Raw genomic sequence first — 19,630 nt, 5'->3', positions numbered from 1 at the left:
AGCCTCTGGAGTAACAAGGATTACAGGCACAAGCCACCAGTGATTAGCATTACTTTATTCTTATATTAAATTTTTAAAAATTAGACATACATTTTGGTAAAAAGAATGTTTTTATTATAACTACCAAACTATTTTCCTGACTGTTCTTTCCCTCATATTTCCATCTGATTCCATCCTTTCAGAAACGAAGAGATCAGAATGCTCCTTGAATCCCCCTGTTTCTGCTACACAAGACCCAAGAAAGAGCACTGCATGCTGTAAGGCTAGCCATAGGGAAGGTGTGGTTGCTGGACATGGTGGTAGGTACCTGTAATCCCACCTGGTCAGGAAATAGAGCTAGAAGGACTGAAGTTGGGAAGCAGCCCATGCAGGAAGTCAGGAAGACCTTGTCTCAAAAATAGGTGGGCATGATGACTCATGCCTGGAATCCCAGTCAGTTAGGAGGTGAGGATAGGTGGATCACAGATGGAAGCCAGCCCTAGGCAAAAACTTGAAACCCTGTACCTAAAATTAAGCTGAAGAGCTAAAGGACTGAAGGTGTAGCTCAAAGGGTGAGTGTTTGCTAGTAAGTATGAAGGTCTGAGTTTAAAAAAAAATGGTGTGGTGGAGTAATAGCATCTGGATGGGAGATTGGGATTAATTACCTCAAAGATCTTTTAGTAAAGAAGCAAAGGCCATTAGAGTAAAATGATGGGGAGCAATGTGGCATCAGCATACATTATCATTACTTACAACAGGAGCAGTAGATGTCAAATGAGGCCCATTTGTACCAAATGGAGGTCTGTCCACTCAAGCAATGGGAGAAGTCATTCTTGTCTGTGGGCTCAGGGTCCAGGCCACTGGCACTATCGCTAAAGAATCTGTTGACACTGTGCTGTGTAAAGCTGTTGCCAGAACTGCCACTGTCACTGCCCCTACCTGAGCTAAGAGCCACCATGAAGGAAGCAATGGGCTGGCTGGGGCATTGCAAGAGAAAAATGTCAGTCTGAGTGTCTTCCTGCTTTTAGCCAGGATTGCCTCACATATGAAAGCTGATACCATGGATTCTGTTTGTGATTCTGCCTTCCATACCCACTTACCTGTCTCCAAACCTGGTGCACTCTATCCCCTGCCCTCTTCTTGGCTCATTGACCCTCTCATCCTTGGAGGCACAGTTCATTTTCTCTTCCTTAGATCATATCAGTGTCTTCTTAGTGTCATAAACTCACAAGGAAGTTACCAAAAAAAGCAATAGTAATAGTGGAAAAGAGATGTCATTTCAACATTGAGATGTCATAGGAAAGGAGAAGCCAGAAGAATGCTCATACAACCTCTCATGACTTATCTCTGTTTTTTACTTATCTCTATTTCCATCCTCATTTGTCTCATTCTGAATGGAGTAGGTGATTCAGGATGATTCACTTTAGTGTCCCTACAGTTAGAGTTATTCTACCAAGAGCAAAGCCCAAGTTCTTTATCAATGCCAAAACTGGGTTATGGGTGGATAGAAGACTATCTTCATTGTAGTCTACCAGTAGTTAGTTGGTCTTCCCCAAATTGCCTTTGGATCTTGGGCTGGACATCATTTGGTTCAGGCCTGGCCAGTACTGGGTTGGTTGGTGAAAGATCATGTCTGCTGCTAGCCAGAATCTGGTACCCAGAAGAGGGTAAGCAACTATTAGAGAAAATTTGGTGGGGGAGAGGAAGTCTAGACTTCTTAAGAAACCATAGATTTACCAATACCTTTCCTGTTTTAAGTCTCAAAGGCAGGAGGAATATTAAGACAAAAACTTGTTGTCCTGCATTGAATCCAGAATTAGTAAGCACCTCAGTGATAATGACGTTTTTAGGCATATGTCTGTCCTTCCAGGAGAAAAGTAAAGAAATTTAAAAGTTAGTGCCTGATTTTGATATGTTGTAGCCTTCTCTCCATGCTAATAACAGCAATGACTACTGCTTACTGAGCACTTATTTACCAAGCATTGTTCTGGGAAAATTACATTTATTCTGTGATCATCATTGGTGCTACTATCTTCTCATTTTCCCAGCTTGGAAAGTGAAACAGAGAAAAGATGATTGGATATTCTTTTCTTTTCTTTTTGTCAGTCATGGGGCTTGAACTCTGGTCCTGAATGCTGTCCCTCAGTGCTTCAACAAGGCAAGCAATCTACCACTTGGGCCACTGGGCCACTTCCAGTTTTGTGAGTGGTTTATTGGAGATAAGACTCTCATGGACTTTCCTGCTCAGGCTGGCTGGGAACCACAATCCTCAGATCTCAGCTTCCTGAGTAGCTAGGATTACAGGACACTAGAGCCACTGGTGCCCGGCTTAAACTTTACTTCCTGGATATTCTTGATTAGCAAGTGTACTTGTGTAGTTGTGTTTTCCCCTTTTGAGGAAATAAGCTGTCCCCCTCCCACCAGGAAGCAAACAGTCCATGTTTACTTTAGATTTGGTGGATCCCTTGTATGATCTAGAATGAGTTATATAGCTCCTCCGTGCCTTGGTTAACAGCTTTGTAAGATGGAGTGATGATGCCTCTCTTGTGAACCCTCAGAGAATATTTAGTAAAGGAAAGATGTGATCCTGCTTTCACAGAGAAGAAATATATTGTCTATGTCTCTCACCTTGTTAATTTCTTATTATGAGCATTTTTAAAGATTACAATCTGTTGGTTTCAGTGTTAGGACTTTTAGTCCAATGACCTCAAACCTTTAAATTTAGAAAATTTTCAACTTTTTTTTTAAACGAATGAGCCAGGTGCTGGTAGTTCATGCCTGTTAATTCTAACTACTCAGAAGACTGAGATCTGAGAGTCACAGTTCATAGCCAGCCTGAGCAAGAGGGTCCATGAGATTGTTATCTCCAATAAAAAAACAGAAGTGGACGTGTAGTTCAAGTGATAGTGTGCCAGCCTTGAATGAAAGGGCTAAAAGACAGTGCCAACACTCTTAATTCAAGCCCCAGTGCCAACATTCATTCCCCAGTTCCAATCAACACAAAGTAATGAACACTCCTTTTTTGGAGTGGTAGGATTATGTTGGTTCCAAACTATGAAGAACTAGGCAACCACAATATGGTATTCTACCCCCCACCCCCCAAAAAAAAATTCATCCCTATCTCAGCTGTGAGCATGAGGAGCAGCAAGGATGATGACCTGGAGGGAGGCATTAGTGGTGGAACAGCCATTGTAAGCCAAGGACCACACTTTTGCTGAAGCTTTCCCTGTGTTTGATTCTTTGGGAATACTTCAGAACCTCTGCAGAGCAGATGCTAGTGGCTTACACCTATAACCCTAGGTATTAGGAGGCTTAGATCAGAGGGTCACTTTAGAAGTCAGGCTGAGTAGACAAATTCCAGAGGATTATCTCTAATGAATCAGTAGAAAGCTGGAATTGGAGGGATGGCTTAAGTAGTAGATGACACGCCCTGACCAGAAAAAACAAGCAAGAGTGCCAAGTCTTGCATTCAAGCTCCAGTACAGGAACACAAACTGAAAAGCCTATAGGCTTCCAACCCACTGAGGCTGACAAAGCTTTGGGGTCTCTTCCAAAAGCCTCCTGCCCTCCACTCCCAGTCATAAGATCATTGAAGTCCACCAGACTTCTGGGAGAAGCTACTGAGGAATGGGAGGCTTAGCACCAGGGAATTAATGTTGTCCCTATATTTTGGTCAGGATCAGAAATCTCAGTGTATTGCTTTGAATTTGAAGGTAAAAAGAAATTAGTAGAGCAACAAAAATAGCAAGAGGTAATCTGTGTGTCCAGGTACAGTTGAAAAGGTTCTTTAGCAGTAGGGAGGATCAATTTGGCACCTTGCCTAGGTGGAAAGTTGTGCTTTCTCTAAATCTCCATTTACACTTTCTTCCTCCTCTCCTCTGTCTTATCAGATTCTCCTTTACCCTGTTGCCTCTAAAATGTTGGTGTTGGCAGTGCTCACAAACCTCAAACCCATTATTGATAAGTAAATGTTATTTTGATTTTGTTTTATAAGAAGAAAAGATTAGACTCAAGGCCAAGAACTAGACCAATAAGCTCCATTATCAAATAGGTTATAAGAATTCACAATGGTTTATGAACAGTGGGATATATTATCTATTTGGATGATGAGAGCAACTATTGGCTATTTTGCTCATTTGTTTTTCAGGCAGAAACATTAACTTTGCATTCATTCATTCTTTTCTTTTCTTTCATGGTAAGAACACAGGACCTTCCTTGGGAAAAGATGTAGAGGATTGTGGCCTATTGTTCTTGCTTCAAAATTCATGATCACCCTTCTATCAGTTTTACTTTTCCTATTCCTTCAACTCTTCTTGGCATATTACCCTTAATGTGGGATTTGCTTATTTCCTCTTTATTCAGAAAGCCCCTTCCCGTAGCGATACTTTCCTAAGTTTATTTGGTCTTGGTATCTAACAACAATGGTCAACAGATGCTGAATTGACACTTTCTAGTTGGCTCATTCATCTAGGCTAGTACCTCTTGCTTATACCCATATTTCCATGAAGGCTCCAAATTTATCCTGACCCCTGAAGATTTCACCATGTAACTATGATCTTATCTAATGAGTCTTCTTGACCCATCCCTTTCAATAATGTCTACCACTAAGTTCTACACAGGTTCTTCTTACTGGTTCTGGAGTCCCCTCTCCTCCAGACCCTCATTCACTTCCTATAAACACCATTCCAGAGCCATCATGATGATAGTTAGCTGAAATACCTTCCTTTTCTTTCTAAATCTAGTCAGTAAACAGCCACAATTCCTTGGGGAGCATGGGGGCTGCATGAGGTTTAATGACTCTGTTACCTCATGAAAAGAGCTCTTTCTCATTTGCCTGTCATAAAGATTCCAGAACCTGCTTACCTCCTGTGAGTCCCTCAGTATAAATCTCATATTAAATCTGTATGCTCAAAAGCAGTCTCATTTCAGTCCCTCAGCTGAGACTGTCTATAGAATGGAGAATGTCTTCATTCTGAATTTACCTCTCAAATGTTTTCCACCATTGCTTACCCGATCATGACAAGAAGAAGTGATCATCTTCTTCCTCCCTGCTTCTCTAGCATTTTGTTAGTACCATTTGAGATAACTCCTCACTTATTTTTATTGACTGTTTGAATCAATCACATCATTGGAATGGTTATATAGATGGAGGTTCAAATACTTTCACAGGCCTGGGAATCTGGAAAAATTGTTTATTCTCAATGTCTCAGCAAAAGAAGATACTAATGCCAACTTTTCAGGCAATTTTTCAGTGGTAAATCAAGTATGTAATAAACTCTGCACAGATCATAATTACAATGTCAGAATATTTGCACATATACCTCATCCCCCAGAGAAACTACTTCAGAATTCCACATGATACAATGCTGGTTTCCAGACTACATCTAAAATCTATTTCTGTGCAAAATAAGATTCTCAAATACACATTTATTGAGCATCAAAGTAATTAATTTATTTTTGGCAGTACTGGGATATGAACTAAGGGCTTCATGTTTACTAGGCAGGTGCTCTATCGTGAGCCATGTCCCCAGCCCTAAATGAACTACTTTTTGTGGGAGTAACTTCTGGGAGTGTTTCATACACAGGAAAACAGGCTTGTGCAAGACATCTTAGGGAGTAGAAATCTTCTGCTGTCTTTTTTGTTAAATTTTTTTATTTATTTTTTATTGTGAAAATACTGTACAGAGGGGTTACAAATACATGGGCAAGATAATGAGTACATTTCTTATCAAGCATTGTAGCCTCCTCCTTTGTTTCCCCTTCCCATCCCTTCCCATCCTTCCCCCCCACCTCCCCACCTAAACCTCCCCTCCCCCTACCAAAGTTGTAAAGTTCATTTTTGACATAATGACTTGTACATCTCATTGTTGCAAAAAAAATATGGAACCCTTCACGAATTTGCGTGTCATCCTTGCACGGGGGCCATGCTAATCTTCACTGTATTGTTCCAATTGTAGTATGTGTGTTGCTGAAGCGAACACTGCTATGGATCTTATAGATGGAGCCTTTAACTTCTAATGATGTTAGCTGAAAGTGGGTTTTGGGAGATCTTTGGATTTAGAGAAGCTCCTATGATAACAATAGAATCTTTAGATAAGGACATAGCTCTGAGTCTTGTTTTCTTGGTCCTGTGAGAATCAAAAACAACAACAGTTTAACATGTTAGAAAGAAGGCCCTTACTGAGAACCAAGTCTGCTGGTACCATGTCTTGTGCTCCCAAGCTTCCAGAGTTGTTAGAAATAAATGTCTGTTTCCTAAGCCTCTTCCAAGAGAGGCATAGCAAAAAGTAGTCAGAGATCATCGGGGCTGCCTGTCAGTCCAAAGGGTAGAGGACATTGTTGCCATTTCAACACAGTGGCTACCCAGGGCCACTGGAGGCAGAGGACCACCCTGCAGAATATCAAGGGTCACCTCAGTTATGCTCTAAAGGTAGAACATCCAAACAAAGAGCATCCTATAGACTTAAGATTAGTGGCCCTACTCTTGCTAGGTTTTGGACTTAGCTGCAACCTATCATCCCTTTCCTCCTTTCCATTTCTCCCTTTTGGAATGAAAGTCTTAATCCTATGATTGTACCACCACTCTGTTGGAATTGTGTCTTTTGTAGTTTCACAAGATTATAGCTGGGGAAGAATTTGCCTTAAGATGAATTGTACATGTCATCACACCTATATCTGGCTTAGATGAGGTTTAAATGAGACTTTAGACCCTAGAATTAATGGCGGAATTGGTTAAGACTTTAAGGCCAGTTGGAATGGAATGAATGTGTTTTCCATGCAAGAAAAATATGGATTTTGGAATGTCAGAATTGGAGACAGAAGGTTGTAGACTGAATGTTTGTGTCCACACAAAATTTGTATTTAAAGTCATACCCTCCAATGTGGTATAATTTGGAAGTAGCGCCTCTGAGAAGTTATTAAATTAGTTGGGTCTTGAGATGGGACTTCCATGATAAGAATAGTGTCCTTAAGTCAGTGATGGTAGTTCATACCTATAATCCTAGTTATATAAGAGGCTGAGATCTGAGGATCTCAATTTGAAGCTAGCAAAGGCAAAAATGTCCATGAGACTCTTATCTTCAGTTAACTATTAAAAAACAAGAACAAAAGTAAAGGAGAAACTCAACTGCTAGAGTGATGGCCTTGAGGAAAACAGCTCAGAGATAGCACCCAGACTCTGAGTTTAAGCCACTGTATAAGCACACAGTAAGAGAGAGACAGACAGACAGACAGACACAGACACAGAGACACAGAGAGAGAGAGGGAAGGAGAGAGAGAAGAAATGTAGAAAAAGGCAGATGTAGAAAGAGAAAAATACCTGTCCACAATCATAATAGATTTTCTAAGTACTTCTTACATCAATAGAACAAAGCAAAAGGTAATAGGAGACAAGCATAGGTGGCTCGTGCCTATAATCTTGGCTACTCAGGAGGCTGAGGTCTATGGATTACAGTTTGAAGCCTATCTCCAACTAACCAGAAAAAAAAAAAACCTGGAAGTAGAGCTGTGGCTTTAATGGTGGAGCATGAGCCTTAAGCAAAACATAAAACAAACAAACAAAAATCTCAGAGACAGTGCTCAGCCCTGTATTCAAGCCCTAGGACTGACACAAGCAAACAGAGATAGATATCTAGATATGAGTACATTATTAATAAATTTGGTTTAATTGACATACGTATAACCATATATGTAGCTTCATAATTGCATTTTTTTTTCAAGTGCACATGGAGTGAATGGGGAAAGGGTTCTTGCTTCCAGAGAGCTCACATCACTTAAAGCATATAGCGAGGAGGCATACATACTCTGATGGAGAGAGTCTAGTGTGGAGTATTTTTGCATATGAGAGATCAGATGGGAGAAATTATAAGAAGCTACCCTTCCAGTAAAAGGAGAGTCACAACTTAAAATGAGTAAGGCAAGGGAGGGAGGAAAGGAACAAGGGAGAAAGGAAAGAGGGGAGAAAAAAGAGAAAGAGAAGGGAGAGGAGGGTATGGAAGGGAAAGGGAGAAATTGGAGGGAAGGAGAAAAGGGAGAAGGTGCAGTCTATAGCCTCTATATTCTTATCATCAAATGCTTCAGTTTACTGTAAACACTATAAGATATTCATGTTCATTCATTGTAAAAATAGATTTAGTACTTTCTTAATCAGTGTATCAGGAGCTGGATTTGCTTTACACCTCCTTTCTGTCCCTAAAGCTGAGTTTGCCTTATGATCTGCTCTGATTAATAGATTACAACTAGAGTGACCCTGTGTGAGTTCTGGGTCTGGTCCTAAAGAGGCTGTGTAGCTTTTGCCCACACACTTTTGGCAAACAGAGACAGCCATGTAAGCAGGGCTAGCCTGAGGAATAATGAAAAACATGTGGCTAGTCACTCCCAGTGGTCCCAGCTGACAGACAAGAAACATCCAGAACTATTTAGTGAACTACTAATTGAACATAGATGCATAAGACATCCCAGCAAAGACCAGAAGTGCCCAGCTCATCCCAGCCCAAACTGCTGGTCTGGAGAATTTTGAGCTAAGTACATTGTGGTAGATACATTTTAAAGTTTTAAATGAGATTTCAACCGAATACATACTAGAAAAACATTTTTAGGGCTGGGAAGGTAGTAGAGTGCTTGCCATTCATGCATGAAGCCCTGGGTTCGATTCCTTAGCACCACATAAACAGAAAAATCCAGAAATGGTGCTGTGGCTCAAGTGGTAGGAGCACTAGCCTGGAGCAAAAGCAGCTCAGGGACAGTTCAAGCCCCTGGACTCAAGCCTCCTGAGTTCAAGCCCCAAGGCTGGCAAAAGAAAATTAGCATCAATTAATTATACAAGGTGTTTTCTGCACAGAAGTGTTCATTACAGTCACGTGGCCATGTAACAATTCTCTAGAACTAGTTCATCTAGCAAATGGAAAGTATATTATCCACTAAAACCCAACTTCCCATTCTTCTTCACCCCCAACCTTGGTAACCACTTTTCTACTTTCTGTTTTCATGGCTTTGCTCTTGACAGACATTTCATCAAATGGGACCTTTTGTCTTTTTGCATCTGACTTATTTCACTCAGAATAATGTCTTCAAAGAGTTCCATATTATAGTATTAGAATTTGTCTTAAACCATTTTGCAAAAGCTCATACAAAGGAATAAGTTACAAAGTCTTCAAAATCTGGCAATATTAATAGAGACAACATCTCTCAGTTTGGCATCTCAGGGGCTCAGTTGCAACATTATGGGCAGCCATGTTGGACAGTCATTGGGCAGACACATGCCATATTGGGAGTACCACTATAAAGAGAGGAGTGGAGGGCTAAACCTGCCTTTACTAACTTGTTTAATTAAATTTGTTTTTGCAGTGCTGGGTATCAGACCCAGGACCTTATGTGGGGGAAATCTGTGGGGAACACAGGTAGCAAAGATGGCCCTGAGAGGAAGTTGAGTGGGCAGAGCTGGATTTGTTTAGGTTCAGTGTGTGAACATCTTATGGAAGCTTGGGTGCATGATAAGGTATGGCCTTTCAGTGATTGGTTGATCCCATTTCCTCTGCTCCCACGCAGTCTTTTGCTTTAAAAAGGGGATGCTCCCTGTTAATAAACAAGTTCCTGCTTGACTTGACTCCCTGCTGCGTCTGATTGTCTCCTGGGCTAAGGGAGGCTGGGGAATGGGCCAGTGGCTGCACTTACCTCTCCTCGGACCCCATCCGTCCAAAGACAGATGAAGACCCAACAACATTATGCATGGTGGACAAGTGCTCTACTATTGATCTATACCCCAGCTTCCTACCTTTTATTTTCTTAGCTCCCTATAGGTTTACTTTGACGGAATGAATTTGAGGCTTATGCCCTCCCTTCCTTTTGAGGGATGCTATAGGTGACATCCTCTGTGTAAAGATGTCAGTCTTCACATTAAACAGTGGTCTGGTTATAAAAGTTCTTAAAGAAGTATATTTCTGGTCTTAAAAGCTAAAATAGTAAGGCTGGGAATGTGGCTTACTGGTAGAGGGCTTGCCTAGCATGCACAAAGCCCTGAGTTTGATTCCTCAGTTCAGAAACAAACAAACAAAAAGAGCAGAAGTGGTTCTGTGGCTCAAGTGGTACAGTGTAGCCTTGAGCAAAAGAAGCTCAGGGACAATGCCCATGCCCTGAGCTCAAGCCCTAGGAGTGGCAACACACACACACACACCAAACTAAAATAGTTATATGTGTATTATTAGCATATTCTGATTTTCTGGACACTAACAATTGTGTAACTAATTTTATTTTCCCATTTTCATTGGCTATCAAAAACATAGAAGCTAATTGTAGCTTAACATAGCATGAGTACAGGATAGAATTTCCTAAATGTGTTAAGTTTATTTCTGCTTCTTATTAAATAGTAAACACAAGCTAAGCATCGATGGTTTACATTTGTAATCCTAGTTACTCAGGAGGTTGATATCTGAGGATTGTGGTTGCTGAGGATTGCTATTCAAAGACAGCCTAGATAGGAAAAGTCCATGAGGTTCTTTTTTTTTTGGGGGGGGGGTCCAGTCGTGGGGCCTGAACTCTGGGCCTGGGTGCTATCCCTCAGCTCTTCAGCTCAAGGCTAGCACTCTACCACTTGAGCCACAGTGCCACTTCTGGCTTTTTTCTTTTTGCTTATGTGGTGCTGAGGAATCGAACCCAGGGCCTCTGGCATGCAAGGCAAGCACTCTACCACTGAGCCACCTTCCCAGCCCTCCATGAGGTTCTTATCTCAAAAAGCTAGAAGTGAAGCTGTGTTCAAGTGGTAGAGCACCAGCCTTGAGTGAAAAAAGTTTTGGAACAATACCACAAGTACCTGAACTGTCAAAGGCTACACTGAGAAGTAGCAGAACTGTGATTTAGGCAGAGATAGCCTGACCCGTTGCTTCTTCCTTTTGGATCTTGTTTAGTATATTACATTTAGCTTTCAAAGAACTACTCAAGGGGCAGTCTGAGGGTTGGGGAGGGCCAAAGACAAAGGGGAAAAATATAAGAAGGTCAGAAAGAAAAATAGAAATGAAAGATTGGCCAGTGTCTTTTTCCAACCCCAGCCATGCCCTGCTCGCTTCAGTCTTCTCTCAGATGTTTGCAAATGAAATTCTCTGCTCACAGCAAGTATGAGAGACTTGCATGGAGTTCAGGGCTTAAGGCCAAGTCGGAGATCTTTAATGGACACTTAGGCTTCAGACAAAGTCTAAACTAATGTGTTTGGTAGCTTTCCACACTCCATTGTGTGCTCATTACACCTGGATAATAGAATTCCATTAAATTTGATCTGATCTTGTCTCTATATCTTGAATTCTTACATAATGAACTGCAATGCAAACTAGCTTAGTATAGAAATAAACTAAAACCTACTTTAGGAATTTTTTAAAATAATAGCCAGATCTCAGCCATTGCTAAATAAGGCAAACTTCTAACTGTAACCAGTTGACCTATTTCTGCCGTTCACACCCTTGATCTGTATATAATTATCATCCATACTGCAGAGCAGAGCTCTCTGAACCTTTTCTAGCTCGGAGCGCTGCCTGATTCATAAAACATTCTTTAGTCACATAAACTTTTACATTTATTGTGTCTAAAGTTTTGCTTTTAATGGAAGTAATAGCAAACACGAATAATACCCTTAATGTCTAAACACAATGCTTTGATATAACTTACTTGGCCATATCACTGGAAAATAGCTACTCTTACTACCTCCATTTTCCAGAGGAGACACTGTGACATGAAAAGGCCAGAGAGAGTTTTTCCAGAGTCACAAAGACATCCTAAAATTAAAATTATCCAACCTCAGAAATAGCCTTGGGCTTGGGCAAGAGGAATCCATATACCATGCTTTAGAAACTTCTCCATAAAGGGCCAGGCAAGAGGCTTTAACTGTCTTTGTGTAAACTTCTAAACTCTGTTGTCATAGGGAGAAATCAGCCAGAAAGTCTGTAAATAAAGTAGGCATGGTTGTGTGCCAATAAGATTTTATTCACAAGCCGAGCACAGTGGCTCATGTCTACTCAGTGGCTCATAGCTACTCAGGAAACTGAGATCTGAGGATCACAGTTCAAAGCCCGGTTAGGCAGAGCAATCCCAGTAGACACATCCAATTAACCAGCAAAAAGCTGGAAGTGGAGGTATGCCTTAAGTGGTAGAATGCCAGCCTTGAGCAGAAAAAGCCAAGCAAGAACACAAAGCTCTGAGTTCAAGCTCCAGTACTGGAACTGTTAAGGAAAGATCAAGTGTATGATCTTTGGTCTGCTGAGGTCAGCAGACCAAAACAGGTTTTAAACATGGCAGCAAAGGGACCCATGAAACACTAAGCAGGATTGGAGAAATAAGTGGAGTGGAGGGGGTGGGGTTTTTATGTATTCAAGTGTAAGATCTTCTCTGGAATGTCTTTGTTCTGTCCTGTTTGTGATTTACGGTGCAAACTGTCCTGTATGGAATTTATGGTAGGGTTCCCCTTCTGATGCCAACAGTCCTGCACTTTCAGACAAGGCCGGTCCTCTACTTTCAGATAAGGTCAGGGGTGAAGTTTTCCTGAGAACCAGGAGTGGTCCGTGGGGGAGGGAGGCAAGTGAGCTGTGGGAGCAACATGGAGTTATGAGAACAAAGCAGATTCCCATCAGGCAATGCAATGCAAACTAGTTTAGTACAGAAAAAACTAAAACCTAACAAGAATATTTAAAAAAATAATAGCCAGGTCTCAGCTATTCTTAAGAAGGCCACTGATTAAACAATGGCCCAAGAAGGCAAACACACACACACACACACACACACACACACACACACACACACACACACACACACACACCACACACACACACACACCACACACACACACACACACACACACACACGATTTACAAAATGGATGGTAGATCGTTTAACCATCCCACTGTTTATCTTCCAGCTGCTTCCCTCCCTGTGGGTGAGTACCCTGCAGGACTGTGGCACATCTACCTGGTGCTCAAATGCACCCCCTTCTAAACCCTGACCCAGGTGCCAGAATCCCTGCCTCAGCATCCCTTGCCTTCTTATAGGACCAACACAGGCCAGTTCCCTGGCCCCATCATCATGGAGGATGGAGCTCACACTGCTGTGCCCATACCTAGCTCAGGGCTATTTGTGTGTATGAAGGGGTGAGGTATACACAGATGTCAAGTTTGAGATGTCCACAGGTGTGTGCATGCGGCTGAGGCCCCTGTTCTGTGAGTCAGGGGCAAATGTGGAAAGAAGAGAACTGGAGAGAGCCGGCCATCAGTGGCTCACGCCTGTAATCCTAGCTACTAAGGAGGCTGAGATCTGAGGATCATCGTTCAAAGCCAGTCTGGGCAGGAAAGTCTGTGAGACTTTTATCTCCAATAAATCACTAGGAAACCGGAAGTGGCACTGTAGCTCAAGTGGTAGAGTGCTCGCCTTGAGCTGAAGAGCATAGGGATAGCGCCCAACCCAGAGTTCAAGCCCCATGACCGACCAAAAAAAAAAGAGAGAGAGAGAGAACTGGAGAGAGCTGGAAGTATGGTTCAAGTGGTAGAATTTGAATCTTGGGCAAAGAATGCAAGTAAAAACATGAAGTCCTGAGTTCAACCCCAAAACGGGCAAAAATAAAATAAAATAAAATTGTACCTTTTGCCAGGCCCCAGTGTCTCATGCCTGTAATTTTGGTTATTCTGGAGGCTGAGGACTGAGAATATGAAGTTCAAAACCAGCCAAGGCAAACAAGTCCATAAGACTCTTAACTCCAATTAACCAACAAAAGGTCAGAAATGGAGGTATGGCTCAATAGCAAGAATGCCAGTCTTGATTGAAAAGCTAAGCAAGAGTACAAGGCCCTGAGCTACAGCCCCAGTATCAGCACAAAAACAAAAGAGGACTGGGGGCTGGAAAGCACACTGAAGTCACATTCTGATACAGAATCCCTTGGAGTTTGAGAATTTTGAACTCAAATTTAATTCTCTAGATTGTTATAAAGTCTGTTTGTTCATTTAGAGACATAAGTTGTATTTTAATAGTATGCTAGCTCTCTGTAGCATTTAATCATATGATAGAGAGTTTTCCATCTATATATTAGTCCTAGGCCCCACAAGAAGTAGGGATAAGACAGATCGATTGACAGCATCAAAAACTATACAAATGAGGCCACATTTATTGGAGTAAAAGACTTTTTAATTTTGTTTAATTGTGCTGCAAAAAACAAACACAAATCAACAACTGCAAGGAAAATGTCTGAGGATGTTTGGAAGAAAGGTGTGGAGGCCAGCTTGCCAAGGGGACTCTCACAGGGAACTCATGTGGAGCAGCAGACAGCAAGAGCTCATCGGTTCAGCTTTAAGTTCAGCCTAGAATGGAAAGAATATTTCAAAGTTCAATTCAGTAAATGGAAGCCAAGCTACTAAAACTACAGATGCTCATAGCTAGAAGGTTCCTGCTCATTGTCTAACCAGGATTTTCTTTTCTTTTCTTTTTTTTAGGTCTGAGACTAGGACTTGAACTTAGTACCTGACACTTTTGCTTATTGGCTAGCCCTCTATCTACTGAGCTATAACTCCAACCCCTATCCAGGATTTTCTAAGCTGTTCTAGATGTTTCTTCTAGGATAATAGTGTTGGCCCTCCTCACTTGTCAGTTGGTGGTGTGCCCCAGGCCCATGATCCTCACCCCCTTTCCCTGGAACCAATGGATCTCTCCAGGGCTGGGTGGTTAGCAACAGCTTTCACCTGTCAACAGGACATATAATTCATCTAGGGAGCCTGGGGCCTAGGGATGAAGTAGCAGGGGACATTTGGCCTTCAAGGTAACAGGTAGAATCCAGCAAAAGCATGTTGATAATGAGACCCCACCCCCAACTGTCTTAAATAAGCAGGATCATTTAGGGGTGGGAGGAGAGCACATTGGGAAATGGAATGACTGATCATAAATTTCTCAGCAGTCTGAAAACTGTCAGAGGTTTTTATAACTAATAATTATTGTGGGATCAGTATTTAACCCTACCATGTGTGTAAAGAAAACCTACCCTGATTACTAAGTAGTAGTCCAACTTATTATTAGAACCTCTGGACAGGCGGCCTCACCTGTAAGAATATATAGCACCCAGGCACTGTGGCTCACACCTGTAATCCTCAGGAGGCTGAGACCTGAGGATTGTGGTTTGAAGCCAGTCCCTGAGGGCAGACAAGCCCAAGAGGCTCTCATCTCAAATGAACCAGCAAAAGGCCACAAGTGGAGGTGAAGCTTAAGTGGTAGAGTGCCAGCTTTGAGCAAAAGAACAAGCAAGAGTCAAAGGCACTGAGTTCAGATCTCAATACTGGTGACGAAGAGAGAGAGAGAGAGAGAGAGACAGAGACAGAGACAGAGACAGAGACAGAGAGAGAGAGGGAGGGAGGGAGGGAGGAGGGAGGGCACACAACAGACTCAAAGGAATATGAGAAAAGATCCATCCAGATCTGTAAATATGATTCCCTCCCCCTCCTTTCCCTTATCTCCTGTGCTCTATTCTGTCTAGCAATCTACCCAGCCCCAGTACCTGCCTCAAACTGTTTTGTTACCTTCATAGGTTTCCACACTTGATCTTAGCCAAAAGGCTGAGAAGCGATGAGGTTTCCAAGGCTTTTCTTGACAGCTTGAACAAGGGGATAGGGGCCCTGGCGGCAGGATTTTCCTGTGAAGTCATCCAGGTCAACAGACCAGATCATGGCTCCTCCAAGGTTTAAATTCTTTAGAAACTCAACCTGTGGGATGCAAGAGAGGGACGTGCAGAGATTCGAAGAGGCCTTTAAATGCCCATGACCAAGTCCACTTCAGATGAGAATTTGAGCTCAGAATACAGACACAGACTTTCTGGTTTCATGAAATTGGAGAGTCCCTGAAGGAAAGGTGACTCGAGGAGGAAGAGAAGACTACTCACTACCAGAGAGTCCCCACTCTTCTCTGGCCCACATTGTGTCTATACCCCAGGCCCAGCATTCTCAGAGGCTATGAATGTTCTCTAGATAAGGGTAGAAATCAAGCTCTTGGCAAGAGAAATGTCCTAGAGTTGTCTATTACATTCTTGCATCTTCCCACTGGCCCTGAGGACTGGTAGGCTCTCATCTGGGCCCTTGTAGACAGGTAATCCATGAGATAGACTGAGGGGCTTCTGTGAGTCAACAAATTACATAACCAATTATTCTCTGTAGGTACCAATGTCTCCCTGCCCTCATACCTTACGTCTCTCCTCACTTTTCCACTTATTCTCAATTCTGTGTATGGGGTAAGGGGTATGGGAAGATGTACTTCACCCCTCCTTCTGTTTTTTTGAGTTATATAGTTAGTTCTTATTTTCCTAGTTTCTTAAAGTGGAAGGTTATCAACTTTTTGGCGGGGGGTGGTCGTGGGGCTTGAACTCTGGGCCTGGGCGCTGTCCCTCAGCTCAAGGCGAGCACTCTATCGCTTGAGCCACAGCACCACTTCCAAGGGAAGATGTACTTGTACCAGGGCTTAAGCTCAAGTACTCTTCCACTGGTGCTCTACCTCCACTTCCAGTTGTTCTTTTTTCCTGGTTGATTGGAGATTAGAATTGGGACAGAAATAAGTCTTCTCCAAACTGGGAGAAGTGGGATCCTCAGATCTCAGTCTCCAAAGTAGCTGGGAATATAAACATGAGCCACCTGACATCCAGCTTACTCCTAATACTTTTGTGTATCCTTTCCACATCTCCCTCCTGTATTACAGGTGCTCACAAGTGTGGCTTAGAATCACTATTAGATATGGGCTGCTAGGACACAGGATTCAATCCTAGACTCTAAGACCTCAAAAACATTTGACCACATCTGTACATCCCCTGTTCCCCCCTCTTGCCTACCTTAGTCTTCATACTCTCCACATCATCGTAACCCACCCACTGGTTCCCCTTGACTGCATAGGGGACCTGCTGATCCTGAAGCCTGGTGATCTTGGCTCCTTGCAGGAACTGGCAGATCTGGGGGGGGGGCGAGAGAGATCAAGAAGGTCAGTAATGGGCTCTTTTTGGAACATAATGAGGAAGATAGAGATGATTAGTTAGTGAAGCCTTGGGGAAATGACCCAATTCATTGTACAGAATCGATGGTCCAAGGTGATGGTTCACCTTCCAGTTTCAGCTTGTGTGTGTGTGTGTGTGTGTGTGTGTGTGTGTGTGTGTGTGTGTGTGTGTGTGTGTGTGTGTGTGTGTGTGTGTGTGTGTGTGTCTTGGGGCTTGAACTTAGGGCTTGGATGGTATCCCTGAGATTTTGTACTCAAGCCTAATGCTCTACCACTTGAGCCACTGTCCCACCTTTGGCTTTTTGGTAAATTAGAGATAAGAATCTCACAGAATTTCCTGCCCCGGCTGACTTTGAACCATGATCCTCAGATCTCAGGCTTCTGATTGTCTAGGATCACAGGTATGAACCACAAGTACTCGGCTCAGCTTATTTTTCAAAGTCAGAGTTAGAGCTCCTCTTAGATGTCCCATTAGTCCTGTGTAGTTCCTTCTCCACCGTTTAACATGCATTTCTCTTTACTGTCAGACTAGACTTCCCAGACATGACAGGCAGATGAGGCCACATGGAAATTCCAGCTACCTCATAATAGGCCAGGATGCCTGAAGACTTGGTGAAGGGACCAGCAGTTCCAGGACCAGAGGCACGGGCCCCCAGGTCAGTGTTCGCAGATGCCAGTGTGAAGGAGTGTCCATACGTGGGGATTCCCATGATCACCTTTTCTGCAGGCATTCCCTTATGTATCCAGTACCCCACAGCATACTCCTAGAAAGAGATGGAAGATGGTGGTCCAGGATGTGTAGGGTAGGGGAAGATGTCAGGTTTTGCTTAGCTTCCATCCTAAACTTCACATAGGTGACTTTGTGATGGCGTTTTCTACATCCAAGTGTAGATAGCCCCACGAGCACCAGAATATTTATTGTAATTATTATTTCTGTCCAGCCAAACTCACAGTGTGATTTGGGAAATCAACTTCTGTGTTTGTATGTTTGTGCCAGTAAAAGGACTTGAACTCGGGGCCTTATGCTTTCACTTTGGCTTTTTCATTCAAGGCTGGTGCTATACTACTTGAATCACACCTCCACTTCTTTTCTGGCTAGTTGGAGATAAAGAATCTCATGAATTTATCTGTTTGGAATGGCTTTGACCCACAATCCTCAAATTTTAGCCACCTAACTAACTAGGATTATAGATGTGAGCCATCAGTACCCAGTTCTGGAAGATCAACTCAAAGAAGAAATATGTCTGGGTGCCAGTGGCTCACACCTGCAATCAGGAGGCTGAGATATGAGGATCATGGTTCAAAGCCAACCCAGGCAGGAAAGTCCATGAGACTCTTATCTCCAGTAAACCACTCAGAAAACTGGAAGTGGCACTGTGGCTCAAGTGGTAGACTACTTGCCTTGAGCTGAAGAGCTCAGGGACAACACCTAGGCCCAGAATTCAAACCCCATGACCAACAAAAAAGAAGAAGAGGAGGAGGAGAAGGAGAAGAAGAGGAGGAGAAGGAGGAGGAGGAGAAAGCAGAAGAAGGAGGAGGAGGAAGAAGAAAAAGGAAGAAGAAGAAGGAAGAAGGAAGAAGAAGAAGAAGAAGAAGAGGAGGAGGAAGAAGAAGAAAAAGAAGAGGAAGAAGAGGAAGAGGAAGAGGAAGAGGAAGAGGAAGAAGAAGAAGAAGAAGAAGAAGAAGAAGAAGAAGAAGAAGAAGAAGAAGAAGAAGAAGAAGAAGAAGAAGAAGAAGAAGAAGAAGAAGAAGAAGAAGAAGAAGAAGAAGAAGAAGAAGAAAGAAATATGGAGGGACACAGGAGTGCAGAAGAAGAAGAAATATGGAGGGACACAGGAGGGCAGATTCTAATTATCTGTGTAGGTATTAAGAAATGTATGGAGAAGTTTGGGGTGGTGACATGTTGGACAAGGTATTAAGCTTAGAGTCAATAACTAGATCTTCTGACATTTTTCAGGTGATATGTTATTGCTCTGTGAGCAAAGCATTTCCACTGTATTCTCTGGCTGCTAGGATTACCTGAGATTCTACTGGGCACATTGTTGTTCCTTGGTTCAAGACAGAAGTAGTTCTTGTTTTTTTTTTGTTTTTGTTTTTTTTTTTTGGGGGGTCCGGTCATGGGGCCTGAACTCTGGGTCTGGGCGCTGTCCCTCAGCTCTTCACCTCAAGGCTAACACTCTACCACTTGAGCCACAGCGCCACTTCCGGCTTTTTTCTTTTTGCTTATGTGGTGCTGAGGAATTGAACCCAGGGCCTCTGGCATGCAAGGCAAGCACTCTACCACTGAGCCACCTTCCCAGCCACAGAAGTAGTTCTTGATGCTGGGTTCTCCTCAGCCCCTCCCAATAGCCACTGTGCCACTCACCACATTATAGTAAGAGCCTGACCCTTTGTCCAGCTGCCCCTTTCTTAGAGGACTATTGTGTCCAGTGACGAGGGGCTTTTCCCAATGTCCATGGAAGTCAAAAGACAGGAGATTGATGAAATCCACGTCTCTAAAATGCCAAAAACCGAGAAAGGCTGAATAGGGTTTGGTCAGTGACCCTTCTTCTTTGCTTCCTTCTGCCATGCTGGCATGTCATTTGTGTTACCATGTCCTCTTCCATTTGGGGCTTGACAGTCTCCATCCTAGGCCCTCAGTATGTATCTCTAGGCCCTCAGCTGCATC

At 42.8% G+C, this 19,630-nt stretch overlaps 1 protein-coding gene and 1 non-coding gene across 4 annotated transcripts in view; both read right to left on the bottom strand.

Annotated features, from left to right (window-relative positions):
- Nucleotides 1-5,853: 5,853 nt before the first annotated feature.
- Nucleotides 5,854-5,960, bottom strand: LOC138817425 (U6 spliceosomal RNA). Its single transcript, XR_011368870.1, has one exon. It is a non-coding gene; the product is annotated as a U6 spliceosomal RNA (small nuclear RNA).
- Nucleotides 5,961-14,180: 8,220 nt separating this feature from the next.
- Chi3l2 (chitinase 3 like 2) overlaps nt 14,181-19,630 on the bottom strand; it is a 30,352-nt gene continuing 24,902 nt past the window's right edge. For all 3 annotated transcript variants that reach the window (XM_070007427.1, XM_070007428.1, XM_070007426.1), the window contains exons 7-11: nt 19,328-19,457; nt 17,544-17,726; nt 16,805-16,921; nt 15,510-15,692; nt 14,181-14,303 (exon numbers count right to left, since the gene is read on the bottom strand). In XM_070007427.1, coding sequence (XP_069863528.1) covers nt 15,534-15,692; nt 16,805-16,921; nt 17,544-17,726; nt 19,328-19,457 — 589 coding nt within the window. In that variant the 3' untranslated portion in view covers nt 14,181-14,303; nt 15,510-15,533. The remainder of the gene's footprint in view (nt 14,304-15,509; nt 15,693-16,804; nt 16,922-17,543; nt 17,727-19,327; nt 19,458-19,630) is intronic.

This window comes from Dipodomys merriami, unplaced genomic scaffold (assembly GCF_024711535.1).
Source record: "Dipodomys merriami isolate MVZ:Mamm:240054 unplaced genomic scaffold, mDipMer1.0.p SCAF_7, whole genome shotgun sequence".
Taxonomy (NCBI): Eukaryota; Metazoa; Chordata; class Mammalia; order Rodentia; family Heteromyidae; genus Dipodomys; species Dipodomys merriami.
Note: the sequence above shows the minus strand (reverse complement) of the source record. Positions and strands in the feature narration are given on the sequence as shown.